The sequence below is a fragment of the Pan paniscus genome, chromosome 1 (genome assembly GCF_029289425.2).
Source record: "Pan paniscus chromosome 1, NHGRI_mPanPan1-v2.0_pri, whole genome shotgun sequence".
In the NCBI taxonomy this organism is placed as follows: Eukaryota; Metazoa; Chordata; class Mammalia; order Primates; family Hominidae; genus Pan; species Pan paniscus.
In genome coordinates, this window is record NC_073249.2 from 118,484,511 (window position 1) to 118,500,198 (window position 15,688).

Sequence of the window (15,688 nt, forward strand, 5' to 3'; positions counted from 1 at the left end):
GGAAGCTGAGCTTCGAAGGATAAGTATGAACGAACTAGCAAGGGGATCTGGGAGCAGTGAAGAACATTCCAGTCTAGGAAAGCTTCCTGTTGTGAGAAGGCACTTGGCAAGTTCAGGAATGGTGTGGCTGGAACCCAAAAGAGGGAGCGGCAGTGGAGCAAGATGAGGCTGATGAGGAAAGGTTGGTGGAATTGTCAGGGCCAGACCGTACAGAGACTTGTCAGCTCCAGGAAGTATTTCAGAATCTTAGGAGCAAGAGGAAGCCAATTAGGGTTTGTTTTTTTTTTTTTGCTGTTAATTCATTTTTATTTTTAGAGATAGGGTCTCCCTCTGTCACCCAGGATGGAGTGCAGTGGTGATCATATCTCACTGCAGCCTTGAACTCCTGGGCTCAAGTCATCCTCCCGCCTCAGCCTCCTGAGTAGCTAGGACTATAGGTGCACATTTAAAAAAAAATTTGTAGAGACAGAGTCTTGTTATGTTGCCCAGGCTAGTCTCGAACTCCTGACCTCAAGTGATCTTCCCACCTTGGTCACCCAAAGCACTGGAATTACAGGTGTCTGGCCCCCCAGTGAAGTTAAAAAAAAATTTTTTTTGAGGCAGGGTCTTGCTTTGTTGCCCAGGCTGGAGTGCAGTCTTGGCTCACTGCAGCCTTGACCTCCTCGGCTCAAGTGATCCTCCTGGCACAGCTTCCTGGGTAGCTGGGAGTACAGGCATGTGATACCACAACTAGCTACTTTTTTTTTTTTTTTGGTAGAGATGGGGTCTTACTATGTTTCCCAGGCTGACTTGAACTCCTAGCCTCAGCAATCCTCCTACCTCCTACCTCAGTCACCCAAAGCACTGGGATTATAGGCATGAGCCACTGTGGCAGGCCCACCCAATTAAGTTTTTTAATCAGGGAATTAAAAAAGTTTCTTAGTGTTTTGAAGGGTCAGTCTAGCTACTGAAGGAGTGGAAACGAATTAGAGGAGTTAAGATTGGAGGACAAATGCCAAATAAGAGGCCAGTGCAATAATTCAGGTGAGATGATGCAGCTTGACCAAGGGTGGTGGAGATGGAAAGAGAAAAGTCTGTGTATTCATTCAAGAGCTATTTAAGAGACAGAACCAATAGCGCAGCAGAGTGGCTAACAATTCAGGCTCTGCACTCAGAGCCACTCAGTCTGAACCTACTACCCTCTACCATAGTCTAGCACAGTGTTTAAGAACGTGACCTTTGGAGACTTCTTGTTTTTTTTTTTTGTTTTTTTTGAGATGGAGTTTCACTATTTCGCCCAGGCTGGAGTGAAGTGGCACGATCATGGCTCACTGCAACCTCTGCCCCACCAGGTTCAAGTGAGTCTCCTGCCTCAGCCTCCCGTGTAGCTGGGATTATAGGCACCCGCCACCATGCCCAGTTAATTTTTGTATTTTTAGTAGAGATGGGGTTTCGCTATGTTGACCAGGCTGGGCTCCAACTCTTGACCTCAGGTGATTCACCCACCTCGGCCTCCCAAAGTGCTGGGATTACAGGCGTGAGCCACCATGCCTGGCCGACTTCTTGGGTTTGTCTTGGTTCTGTGTCCTTGGGCAGGTTCCTTGACCTGTGCCTCCATTTCCCCGCATGTAAAGTGGGAATCATAATGGTGCCAAACTCATTGAGGACTGAGTCCATACATACAAAGCACTTAGAATGGTACCAGGCTCATAATAAGTACTCAGCAAGCAATGGCTGTTATACTGTTGACAGTGGAGACTGATGGGATATGGGGAGAGAGAGGACTCTGCACCACTCTGCTATCCCCTGCCCAGAGTATTTCATTAGTTAGGGGCCCCGGATGCTGGACCACCTCTTGCCTGGAGGATCAATCCAATGTGTTAAAATAACTTGCAGAACCAATTGATGCTCCTATGGTAGGGGAGAGGGATGAAAGGATATTTTCTGGAGATGATATTGCTCACAAGTGTTTTATGCACCAAAGTAATGCTTAACAGAGGAAACCTGAAGCCGGAGGAAGCTGTGAGGGTGGCTCTATGACTGCTCTGTCAACAGGCAAGTTCTCATGGCATCCCTCAGGGCCACTGCTCATGCTTGAGAAAAGCCTAACTCCAGGCAGTGCCCTTCACAGACTATGCAAATAACCCCCTAGAGCCATGCTCTGCACAACCTGAACAGCCCAGTGGCCCTGCACCCCTCACTCACCTAGTGCAGACTTCTGGCCCATCCCTGAGAGAGAACCAATCACAGTGTAGCAGGCAAGGGGAGCCTGTTTACTTCAAAAGGAGCTGCTTTTATTTTTTGACTGCTTCTGCCTCCTTGGGGTGAAAGCTCACTGGTGCCAGAATGAACTCAACCCAAGGTACCTGCAATTGGCAGTTTTGTGTATTTGTTTTATAAAAATGCAAGGTAGAAAGTTGGCCCCAAAAGGCCGGACGCGGTGGCTCACGCCTGTAATCCCAGCACTTTGGGAGGCCGAGGCGGGCGGATCACGAGGTCAGGAGATCGAGACCATCCTGGCTAACACGGTGAAACCCCATCTCTACTAAAAAAAATACAAAAAATTAGCCGGGCGTGGTGGCGGGCGCCTGTAGTCCCAGCTACTCGGGAGGCTGAGGCAGGAGAATGGCGTGAACCCGGGAGGCGGAGCTTGCAGCGAGCAGAGATCACACCACTGCACTCCAGCCTGGGCAACAGAGCGAGACTCTGTCTCAAAAAAAAAAAAAAAAAAAAAAATTAAAAAAAAATTAAAAAAAAAAATTAAAAAAAAAAAAAAAGAAAGTTGGCTCCAAAAGAATGAAAACGGAATAAAAAATGTCTTTAGAGTCTTGCCTCTTTCTGTACTAGAGGAAAAGGAGATCAATTCCGGGAGAAAACACCCGCATGGTCATGGCAACAACCATTTTCTGAAGCCAGCTGCGGTCAGCCACATGGGAGTGTGAGAGCTAGGAGGGCAGCGGGTGCACGAATCCACCCACACCCAAACCACACAGAGCCATTACCGACCACAGAGCTGACGTGAACAGGAGTGTGCTTGAGGGTGGCGCTTGACACAAGTATCAATGTGCTTTTGTCTTCCAGAAAAAAACTTCAGGCTTTCATGACCTACAGCTCAGACCCTGCAACACCCTCACCCCGTTTCTACTCCTGCAGGATTTCTGGAAGCAAATCCTTATGTGACTTTGATAGCACTGAAGAAATAAAATCTGAGGTGAGGACTTAGAAAATCATTCGAGAAGCATTGCAGCTCGTAAGTTTGATCTTGATGCCCACAGAACTGGCAGCTCTTAAGTTATTACAGTATCAGAGCTTCAGAAAATGCTCTGCTAAAGACCATTTTGTGCTCAGAACTAAGCTAAAGACACACAGCCTCAGCAGCCGCAAGGTTTGTATTATTCTAAATTGGTTCCAAGGGAAATTTCCTGGAGAAAGTGATTTGTGGGTGGTGCCTCAGCTACAGGATTTCCCTGGCCGGGGGTTGAAGGCACTGGGTCTGTTCCAGTGACACTGTGATCAGAGTTGCCAACAGTTTCCTATTTCAAATCACTAACTCGAATCCCCAGGCCACTTTCAAATGTTTCCATACGCATGCGCTGTATCCCTGAATACCCCCTCTCAGTGGTTATGGCCCCCCAATCCCCATCAATGGCCGCTAAGAGCTGTTCTTTTTTTCTCTTTCTCTGCGGCAGGGAAACAGCCCAGCTGGCGGCTGACCTCACCCTCTGATTCATGCTCATCAGTCACGTGCTGGTCTTTTTTTCAATCCCTTTCCCTAACAAATATATTCCATCTCAGACTGGTCTCCTAGGAAACCAACCCTCAAAAACAGAAATAGACCAAGAGGAAAACAGGAATACTCCCCAAATTCCACCTTGTAGTGTTTAATAATGAGAGAACCCAAAGAACAGAAACAGCAGTTAGTTTATGTAATTAAAATGTGTGGACTTTTCCTCTGTAGATTTTAAACTCGGCTTTGGATCATGCCCTAAGGACAGCAACCATTTTGAAAGAAACTACAGATCAAATGATTAAAACGATTGCAGAAGACCTTGCTAAAGCACAGAGGTGGAGGAATCGACTGAAATACTAGTTCAACGCTAGGCTACCAAGGATTCAAAAGAAAAAAATGCAAAGAAAACTTGATCTTCCCCCAAAATGTATTTTACTTACTACACAATTTAGGAAGATGACTTTCTAGAGAAAACACAGAAACCATAAGAAATGGGTAACACAAAGTACTTAAAGGAAAAAGAAAAAAGAAAGGACTTCTGATTCTTAAAATCAAAAGCAACCAACAAGTATTTATTTTAAAATAAATCTATGTTCTTAACTCATAATAAAAGAAATCAAAACAAAACAATGAATTTCCTTTTATCTATTAGTCTGAAAAAAGATTAAAGTTTGAAGAAACCCTGTGTCAGTGAGGATGGAGGGAAACTGGTACTCTCATATGCTGTTGGCGGAAATGCAACCTTTTTGGAAGACTATTTGGTAATATCTACCAAGTTCCACAAATTCCAAATCATGTACCTTCAGAGCAGCAATTCCACTTCTAGGAATTTCTTTTACATATAAGCCACACAATGTGGCATGATATATGTACAGGGAAGGGCACTGGAGCACTGATGGTAACAACCCCAAGGGGGAACTAATCTAAATACCCCCTGTGATGATTCATAAATGACAATACTTTGTAGCCACCGAAAAGAATGAGGTTGGATTATCTGCAAAAGTCAGTGAAAGAAGCAAGATGCCTAAGCATATATATAGAGAGTTGTAACCTCTGGGGTCTTTCTATGTTGCCCAGGCTGGACTTGAACTTCAAACAATCCTCCCGCCTTAGCCTACTAAGTGGCTGGGACTACAGGCACACACCAATGTGCCTGGCTCTTCATTTGTGTATTTTTTTTTAAAGCGCATACATATTTTCAGGAAAGATACCTAAAAATCTGAAGTGAACCTCTAGTAAAGGAAACTGGGAGTTTTGGGGGAGAAAGGGGTTTTTACCTTCTTTTCTGTACTATATGAAATTCTCGCAATATACTTATAAGTCAAAATTATTTGTTTAAAGATCGCTTGAAGTCAGAAATATGTGAAAATAATAGCCTTAATGAAATTTTGGAAAAGACAATTCATTAAAACTGTGTACCAGAGATTAAGTACCTTTTCATGCAGACCAGAGCAGGCTTTTTTTTTTTTTCCTTCCAGATCAAGCTTTTGCTTTCCTTCTTTAAGAGTGATTTATTACCTCCTTAGTGACAGCACAGCAGGGTATTGGCTCTTTCCCCCTTCCCTGAAACTTCTGATTTTCATTCACCCTAGACATTCAACAAATGGTTTCCCAACTCCCAGAGTTTGGCTCAGTGGTCAGGAGGGAGTTGAGTCTATTCCCACTTTAGATTTTCGTGCCAGTGTGGGCAGCTGGTATTCATCTAGCTGGCTGGAGAATGGACTGTTTTTAACTTTGGGGTTTGTAAATTGGTTTAGGGTGCCCTGGAAGAGATAATGCACAGGTCAGTCTGAAAATACCTCTGACTTTATGGCCAAATTTACTTCAGGCTGTGGCACTGTAAGGAAGATAGCAAGGAACTATGGCTGGTATTAGAAAAAACAGAGCTTAAACTCTGTATGTTCTATTAAATAAAACTTATGGGAGGTCATTTTTTTGGACTAAGCTCCTACAGGGGACCCCAATAGACCAGACCAAACTAGAATGGAGTCACTCATGCTAGGTGCCACGTAATCAAACTGAACTTTAAAATAGGTCAGTTTAAAAGCAAAAAAAAAAGACCCAGAACATTCACAGTATCCCGTTAGAAGGGGCCCCGTCAACCTGAGCTGGCATAAGGAAGTCCCCTCTGCTTTAACCCATATAAAGACACCTTTTGTTCCTTGTTTCCATTTCCTTCTGTTTTTTTCTGCCTATAAAGCCCACTCCTGTGCTCAGCCTTTCTATTTCATAGATAGGATGCTGCCTGATTCATAAATTGCTAATAAAAGCCAATTAGGTCATTAGACTCAATTTGTTGACATTTTGGTTTTTGGCAGTTCCAAGAGGCTTCCAGTATCATCACATATCTAAATTTAATCGCAACTTGCTAATCTGTTTTGTATGTTAGTACCACTATCTCATCCCCAAGTTTAAAATTATATACTTCTCTGGCTTGAAGTGTTCTTATATGATTCATTAGTTCTTAACCTTTTTTGGGCTCATTTTTTGGGAATCTGGTGAAAGCTATGGAGTCTCCCTTCCCCCATGCTCTGCCTTCTCGTGGAAAAGAATACATTCATTTTTAAAAGTTCATGGACACCATGAAACAAATCCATGGAACCTTGGTTAGAAACGTCTACCATTAACGAATATTTCTAAATCCCTCAAATTAACATTTATAGAAATTGGTAATTATAATCATTTTTGATTTAAAAATATGGCCCATTTCTGCTTTATCAAACCATATTCTAAATGTAATTTTCCATTTCCTTGAAGATTAGGGGTCATTATGAGCAATCACTGCAACACGACTAATCTAAGAAATAGCAAAAAAGGGCAGGCAATGCCCTTAAGGAGTTCCACAAAGACACTAGGCTCTGATTTACAAGGATAATTTTATACTTACTGATTCTGTAGTCTTGGCCATCTCCTCCCTCATGCAATTCTTGTGTCAATTCTAATGACCTCTCTTCTAATTCTGTTCGAGTAATAAACCAGAAAAACAAGCTTGTGAAGCAAAAGTAATGGTACCCCTAATGCTGGCATCAAGGGACTCAGCATTGCCTGAGGGCTGTAAAGAAACACCTGGCAGTCTCCAGGGTGCACAGGCCTCTCAGTATTTACTCCAAGGTCTAGCTGTGCTCTGGCCGCTGGAAGCTGCCAGCAGGATGCAATGGGACTGTCTATAGAGGGCTTTTTATCATCTTATTATTATTTTTTTTTATTTTTATTTTTTTTGAGACGGAGTCTCACTCTGTCGCCCAGGCTGGAGTGCAATTGCGGGATCTCGGCTCACTGCAATCTCTGCCTCCCAGGTTCAAGTGATTCTCCTGCCTCAGCCTCCCGAGGGATTACAGGCACCCACCACCACACCCAGCTAATTTTTGTATTTTTAGTAGAGATGGGATTTCGCCATGTTGGTCAGGCTGGTCTCCAATCCCTGACCTCAGGTGATCTGCCTGCCTCGGCCTTCCAAAGTGCTGGGATTACAGGCGTGAGCCACTGCGCCCAGCCTATCATCTTTAAGACAAAGTTCTAGCCATCCCCTTTAGTTAACTATTATAGTTTGCAAAAGAAATCTCATCTTTTTATCCTTTCTATTATAATCTTGCTGTTAATGAATTATATAAAATAGGCCTAATTTGTACTAAATACGAATGTGTTTATATTTAATAGAAAAAACATTATTTTGGTGTTAAAAATTTTCCTATAGAAGGAAGACATTTCTTGCTCCTTTGATTTTAGAAGAAATCTGCTTGCATTCCAATAGGACTTACAATGGGTACAAAATACCTAGGGAAGAACTGAGTTATGGAGGTGTCGTATCTTACACAATAAACTGTGGGGTCAGGCCCTTTGGGGCTCAAATCCAAGACTTTTGAGATCTTGTGAACTCCTATTGTGATCCTGGAGCAGTGAAGGCTAAGGGTCTAGGAACCAGGATAACAGGATTAATAAAGATATCCTTATTTATTTACTAATATGATTGAAGAATGTGAATCCACTGTACTTTATAAATAAAGCACATTTCAACAGGAAGCAAAGCTGTGTTTCAGAGACAGTGAATAAATGGTTTCCATTGGTTGCAACAACAAAAAAGTCTTTTTCTGGGTCTTGAAATCAAAACCTGTAATTTTTTTTTCAGACAGGGACTGACTCTCGCCCAGGCTGAAGTGCAGTGGTGTGATCACAGTTCACTGCAGCCTCCACCTCCTTGGTTCAAGCAATCCTCCTGCCTCAGCCTCTTGAGTAGTAGCTGGGATCACAGGTACGTGTCACCACACCCAGCTTTTTTTTTTTTTCCTTTTTTTTATAAAGATGTGGTCTCACTTTTGGAATATTCATAGAACGGAAAAAAAAAAAAAAAAGATGTGGTCTCACTATGTTGCTCAGGCTCGTCTCAAACTCCTGGGCTCAAGTGATCCTCCTGCTTTGGCCTGTAATTGCTAATTCTATGGGGGAAAAAAAATCAGCTTATACAAGGAATTTATGTGAGATGACGTCTTATGGCTTCAAATGCATAAGAGATTTAGTAAACAAAGGGTCTCTGCAATTCAAAGCTTAACATATATGTGAAATACAGGACTCAAAACATCCGGTATCAGTGTGATCAGGGTAAAGTGGTCACTGAGATGTCAAGTGATCAAATGAATAAACAGTCCAGTGTTTGCTGTCATCACACTCTTAGTTCCATTTGTTCCAGGCCATTGGATTAATCTAAATACCTATTCCACACATGTTCTGACCCTGGAGAGGGAGTTACTGAGGCACACAAAGATCTCAGATAAAATGCAGACACCAAAAACTAATCCTCTTACTGGAGATATATTGTTTTCATGCGTAGTTTGCAAAGAGGGCTGTTGATTGTGCCAGGCCCTTCCTTTCCATGCACTCATCCACACCAAGTTACATCCATCTCTTTGTGTCTCGGTTTCCTCAGCTTTAAAATAAAGATGATAATCACAGTACCTATGCTCACAGGAATACATGAGAAGATGGAATGAATTAATAATAGAAAGCACTAAGTAAGCATTTGTATATTATTACTTTATTATCAATACTTAGTAAAGTTGTAAGATTAACATATCAACAGTTGGCCAGGCACAGTGGCTCACACCTGTAATCCCCACACTTTGGGAGGCTGAGAAGGAGGATTGCTTAAGCCCAGGAGTTTGAGACCAGCCAGGGCAACACAGTGAGACTGTCTATACAAAAAAAGAAAAAGAAAAACAAAAAACAAAAAAACCCAAAAATTAGCCAGATGTGGTGGCCCATACCTGTAGTCCTGGCTACTTGGGAGGCTGAGGCAGGAAGATCACTATGGCCCAGGAGTTCAAAATTCCAGTGAGCTATGATCACATGACTGCACTCCAGCCTGGGTAACATAGCAAGACTCTGTCTCTATTTAAAAAAAAAAAAATAAATTTCTATATGTAAAAAACCATTTGAAAATAATAGAAGATTCAACCCACAATGGAACTACAAAAATATTTTGACAATGTGCAGTAACTATATGAAGAAAATGAAGATTCTGAAGGTTATAAAGATTTAAATGAAAAGACATTTCACATTCCTGAATATCAAAGTTTCAATATTATAAAAGATGTTGATTTTTCCTAAATTAACCTAGGAACAATGCAAATCCTATGAAAATACCAAAATGGCTTTTTTTGGGAACTCAACAAAAGGATACTAAAATTCATCTAGAAAAATCTGATAGAAAATTTCTGAAAAATAATAGTAATTTAGGTGGATGGAATAGGAACTTCTTCCACTACGTATTGAAACATACCATGAATTGAAATAGGGAAAAAGAAATACAAAACAAACTGTAGGTCATTAAAAGAGAATCCAGAAACAGACCACAATACAAATGGAAATTTAGTCTATGATAATGGTGGTATTTCAGATTAGTTGGGGAAAGAGAGATTACCCAATAGGATCTGGTATAACATCTGGCTGTTTAGAAAGGAGTGAAGCTGGACCACTATGAAATACCCTATCAAGTCAGGGTTCTGTGCAGGAAACAAACTTCTCTAGATATTTCAAGCAGAAAGGCATTTAATACAGAGAATTAGGTCGTTACAAAAATCACTGAAAAAGCAGTAGGAGCAGAAACTGGAGACCCACGATCATTTTACCATCTGTGACCCAAAGGACAGGAAGCTAGTGCTGCTGCCACAGCATTAACTCATACCCACGAAGCAGGTGACAAGACACTAAAATGTGGAGTCTGGTTGCTACAAACAATTCCTGTCTGCAGGAGATTGTTTACTGGCATAGTAGATGGCCTCTGCCTCTAGTAGATGGCCTCTGCCTCCAAATCTTGACCAAGTGCACATCATTGGTAGAATATAAACTGTTCAGACCTTACTTATCCTAGAACCTGAAAAACTTCATGTTTAGCCTTTCATCCCCTGTGGTATGGGGTAAGGAGGCATGGGACGCCATGACAAGTACTAAGAGACAATATCTAGCACACATTCTTACACTAAAATCAATTCCAGATGGGTGAGTTACCTGTAAAAAAATAGAATGAATCTATCAAAAATTTATAATCCTGGAGTGTGGAAGGTATTTCTAAGTAGCATGTGAAATTCAGAAGCCAAAATGGAAAAGCGATGGATTTACTTACATAAAAATTAAAAATGGATATCCATCAATATTTAAATGCACAAATCCCCTGACCACTGCTAGGAATTTACATTATGGAAATGTCTGTGTAAGTCTGCAAAGGTATGTACCCAAACAATGCAGCATTATTTATAAGAGCAAAACTCTGAATCAATATAACTATGGTCTGCTGTATGACAGAACACTATGAGGGCAAGTAAAAGAAGAGATTTGAAACAAAGATGTTCCCTTTGTTTAACAAAACACATCTGCAGACATATATTATCTAACCCTATATAGAGATTACGTTATTTCTGAAAAAGTCATTAGGAGTTATCTTGGTGGGAATATCACGGTAGATTCCTTTTCTTCTTTGTTACTCTAATTTAGAACTTTTAAAATTTGTAACTTTCCCCTCTCCCCTACAGAAAACACAAACCAGAATAATTTTTTAAATTCTATATTTATTTTCTCTTAGAATGTTCATGATTTTTGGTTTTCTAATTTAAACATACATTATTTCAAAATTATATAAAATTGTGTTCTTTAGAAGTATGTGGCAAAACAGTACACACTGTGAAATCACTCCATTTCTATTAATGACTGAATTATTTTACACATAAACTGAATTTTAGTTGAAAGAAAAACTACACTTAGAGGAAACAATTCTATCATATATATACATTTACAGTTTTTTACTTTTACAATCTCTTTATTTAAAATCATTCTTTCCCAAAAACTATACTTCAGCATGAGACTTTTAGATATAAGTATCCAATGGGTAATTAGTATGTACATAGGTGGCTGTGAAAAATTACCCACAACTCTAATATATTCTCCTCCAAAGGTGAAAAAATTTCCTTTTAGAAAGCATTTTAACATTTCTTCTCATCATCTACAAAGCAGCAGCAATATTTAAATTATCAAAAATGACAAATCCAGTAATAATCATAAACAGTTCCTTAAGAAATGTATTTGAAAAGCCATTATTCCATAAAATATTTACATTGTTTAAATTACATGACAGCAACATTTTCTTTCTATTTTAGTTCAACATATTAGTAAGAATCTCTAAACCCTCCAAAAAGAAACACTATTCATCTTTAATTAAGGAGACTTTATCCTTGGGTTTGTTCAGCATCTTTATATCATCCAACAGCTTTTTGGGTGTTAAAACATGTGTAGAACCTGGTAGGAGAAAAGAGAATTTTTCAGAGGCCAGCAGTTAAATCAATTTTCCTTCGCTTAATATAATGTGTTGTCCTTCAAATATGTAAAGTGCAGTAGCCTGGGGTAATGTAACAAAATTTCTGTAAGACATCTTCCTGAAATCTGCCTATGCTGCAATATTTCAATCGTTCTTCACCACTGAGCATGTTCAGTTACTTTTCAGAAACAGCGGCCATTCCTAGTGCTTTGTCTACTTTGTGCTATACATTGGTACAATGAAGGGCAAAATGGGATTATCCTATCCTCAGCACTATAACAGTTATTGTTCAATAATAGAGATCCACTAAGCAGTGCTGCAGGTCAAGGCTTAACAAACAGATCCATCGCCTCCATGGGTCAGGAGAGTTTACCTATCATTGGCTTTGACTGAAATTCTTATTTTTTAATTTTTTGTAGAGACGGAGTTTTGCTTTATTGCCCAGGCTGGTTTCAAACTCCTGGCCTCAAGTGACTCTTCTGCTTTGGCTTCCCAAAGTGCTGGAATTACAGGCCTGAGCCACTAGCCTGGCCTGAAATTCTTAAAACTTAATTCCACACAGGCCTTGCCAATGTCATGTCCATATCCACAAAAAATTCAAAATATTTTTGAAGTAGAAATGTATTTGTGCATCAAAAACTATTTAATGGTTAAACAAATGTACAGAACATACTATTTTAAAGGAGCAAGCTCCTTTTCCTCAAATAAGCACATTTTAAAATAAAACTATCAAAAAGTCAACTAGGAAAAAACTCCAGCACATCAGACAAAACACATTCTATGGTTAACAATTTTTTTGCATTAAATTTTGTCTCAAATGTATAACACAAGATAACATTTTACATGTATACTTTTGCATTTAGAGTTTGTTTAAAAACAGAAAAGAAGGCTGGGTGCGGTGGCTCATGCCTGTAATCCCAGCACTTTGGGAGGCAGAGGCGGGCGGATCACCTAAGGTCAGGAGTTTGAGACCAGCCTGGCCAACATGGTGAAACCCTGTCTCTACTAAAAATACAAAAATTAGCCAGGCGTGGTGGCAGACACCTGTAATTCCAGCTATTCAGGAGGCTGAGGCAGAAGAATCGCTTGAACCTGGGAGGTGGAGGTTGCGGTGAGCCAAGATTGCGCCATTGCACTCCAGCCTGGGGGACACGAGCGAGACTTAGTCTCAAAAAAAAAAAAAAACAAAAAAAACAGAAAAGAAGAAAACGAAAGTCTTACCAATAATAACTTCACAGGATTTATGTGCCTGAGAAACTTCATAAGCACAACGCATTTCAGAGTATGTGATCCCTCCAATTACAAAAACAATCAGCTTTGACCCATTTTTTCGGTCTTCTAAATAATTAGCTCTGGGTTTCTGGCGAGCACTAAAAAGTAATTGAAAAAAAAAAAAAGTAAACATGTTATAAACATTTCCAAAGCCATAATGCTTGTAGACTTAAAAAGCCTAACTCAACCAAACTCAAACTTGCTACCAATTACATTGATTTTTTTTTTTTTTTTTTTTTTGAGATGGAGTCTCACTTTGTAGCCCAGGCTGGACTGCAGTGGAGCGATCTTGGTTCACTGCAACCTCCGCCTCCCGGGTCATGGTTCGAGCAATTCTCCTGTCTCAGCCTCCCGAGTAGCTAAGATTACAGGCATGTGCCACCATGCCCAGCTAATTTTTGTATTTTTAGGAGAGACAGGGTTTCACCATGTTGGCCACGCTGGTCTTGAACTCCTGACCTCGTGATCTGCCTACCTTGGCCTCCCAAAGTGCTGGGATAACAGGCGTGAGCCACCGTGCCCGGCCCAATTACATTGATTTTTAAGGAAATGACTTAACCATAGTATGACTAACCAAGAGTTAAGCAGGACAGCCACATTTCAAAAACAATTCTAACAAATCATGCATAATCTGGCTTGGCATTTTAACCTATAGAGTAGAGCTAACAACCTCCCTTATTATTTCATAAGAAGAAATAATATACCTGAGAAGTCTGCAGCTTCTTGAAATTAAAAAAAAATTAGAGAGTGGCACTGAAAAAGGTTTTGAAGATGTGAAGGGGAAAGGGGCAAGTAATACTTTGGAGCTGATATGGTATTAGGTTGTTCCTTGCTGGAATGGAATTCAGGAACCTACGATGGTAGGAGGTTGGCTGTTAAGAATTAGAGCTGTGTTTCGATTTTTATTCTGCTTGTTTTTGATTCAGTATGACTTTCAGAAAATTACTTAACTTCTCTCTAAACCTCAAAGGCTGTTACAAGGATGAAATGAAACAATGTACAGAAAACACTAAGTACAGAATCTGGTGTTGGGTAAGTACTCAATAAATAGTAGTCATTACTTTTACCATTCCTCCTCCAGATTGCTCTAGATCCCCCGAGTCCCATATAGTAGCCACTAGCCACATGAGGCTAAATTTAAATTAGTTGAAATTAAATGAAATAAGAAATTCAGTTCTTCATCCATACTTAGCCACATATCCAGTACCCAAAAGCCACCTGTAGCTAGTGGCTGTCATACTGGACAGTGCCAATATAGAACCTTTCTATCACTGCAGAAAGTTCTATTGGCTAGCACTGCTCTAGAGCATAGGAATTACTTTTTTTGTTCACAAGCTCCACTGGTAAAAATTTTTAGCTTTTATTTGAAAAGTAAATATTTCAAAATAAACATTCATTTATAAACAAATATATTAATGTGTAAATGACATATGTGTACTGGTGTATATTAGTAAAACTTAATTTCTTCTTTTTTAGGTAAAAATAAGTACCCAATTTTGTTACCTACTTTGAGAGCCACTGTTCTGGATGACCTAGAATGCCTTGCAGTATAGGATCTCATAGCAAATTTTTGTTTTGTTAGAGATGGGGTCTTGCTATGTTGCCTAGGCTACAGTGCAGCAGCTGCGGACCAGCACCATCACAGGGCACTACAGCCTCGAACTCTTAGGCTCAAGCAATCCTCCCACCTCAGCCTCAAGTAGGTGGACTTACAGGGATGCACCACGGCACCCAGCCCCATAGCAAACTTCTAATAATGTTCTTGGCTGGGCGTGGTGGCTCACGTCTGTAATCCCAGCACTTCGGGAGGCCAAGGTGGGCGGATCATGAAGTCAAGAGATCGAGACCCTTCTGGCCAACATGGTGAAACCCCATCTCTACTAAAAATACAAAAATTAGCTGGGCATGGTGGCGCATGCCTGTAGTCCCAGTTACTCAGGAAACTGAGGCAGAAGAATCGCTTGAACCTGGGAGGTGGAGGTTGCAGTGAGCCAAGATCACACCACTGGACTCTAGCCTGGGTGACAGAGCGAGACTCCGTCTCAAAAAAAAAAAAAAAAATCCGAATCTAGCCTTTCAGATGATCGCTTCCATTCATTACCTTAAAGAATGAGGCAGTGAACAACAGGAAACACATTTTAAAAATTAAAATTAAAAATTTCCTTTCCTTTGGAAAGATGAAACAGGAACAAGACCCACTCTTGTTCCCAAAGTCAAGGACGTATTAATAACTTTGGCTTAAGAACTGTTTCAACAGAGAGAAATAGAGTAAGAAGGCAAAAGAAAAGGAGACAACACCGCTCAGAACAATTCTAACAATTTCTAAGCTTCTGAATAGCAATTTCAGAGTAACGGGATTATATTTAATTTGTTTCACACTCATGTGAAGACTGAGAGATATAAAGATAATTAAATCCCTAGATCCTGAAAACTTCCCTCTAAATAGCACCAAGGAGCACTGATTAAGAGGAAACATGTTTTTAAAGCATAGCTGAGAGTAAACAAGTCAGAGAAATCTCCAGGGCTATTGGTAAAAAGGAAGCTAAATACTAGAATGGTAAACTGAGTTGAGGCTTGGTCTGCCTTGTGGAGTATTTTCTGATCTTAGCAAACAAGAGGCCGAGCCCTGGGTACTGTGCAAGGTACAGATTGGGAGCTGACACCCTGCAATAAGGTCAGGACAACCTCAAAGGCAAGGGGAGATGCAAGGAAGCTTCTCCTCTCATAATTTAGCCACAGGCCTGTCTCATAGAGTCTTAGGTATTAATCATACTACCTTCATGGTCTGAGGAACCCCAAACTGAGACATTAACACAAAAAAGAAAAAACCTCTAATCTGGCAAAAGCACATGCAAAACCTGCCTGAAGGGATGCGCTCTCAATGCTGGCTACCGAAATAAACTCAG

At 40.5% G+C, this 15,688-nt stretch overlaps 2 protein-coding genes across 3 annotated transcripts in view; one reads left to right on the plus strand and one right to left on the minus strand.

Annotated features, from left to right (window-relative positions):
• AKNAD1 (AKNA domain containing 1) overlaps positions 1–7,344 on the plus strand; it is a 62,722-nt gene extending 55,378 nt beyond the window's left edge. For both annotated transcript variants that reach the window (XM_063606638.1, XM_063606639.1), the window contains exons 18-19: positions 3,061–3,190; positions 3,938–7,344. In XM_063606638.1, the coding sequence (XP_063462708.1) occupies positions 3,061–3,190; positions 3,938–4,069 (262 nt within the window). In that variant the 3' untranslated portion in view covers positions 4,070–7,344. The remainder of the gene's footprint in view (positions 1–3,060; positions 3,191–3,937) is intronic.
• A 3,670-nt stretch (positions 7,345–11,014) lies between these two features.
• Positions 11,015–15,688, minus strand: part of STXBP3 (syntaxin binding protein 3) — a 65,178-nt gene continuing 60,504 nt past the window's right edge. Inside the window, exons 18-19 of the mRNA XM_034932506.3 lie at positions 12,732–12,880; positions 11,015–11,491 (exon numbers count right to left, since the gene is read on the minus strand). Coding sequence (XP_034788397.1) covers positions 11,397–11,491; positions 12,732–12,880 — 244 coding nt within the window. The 3' untranslated portion in view covers positions 11,015–11,396. The remainder of the gene's footprint in view (positions 11,492–12,731; positions 12,881–15,688) is intronic.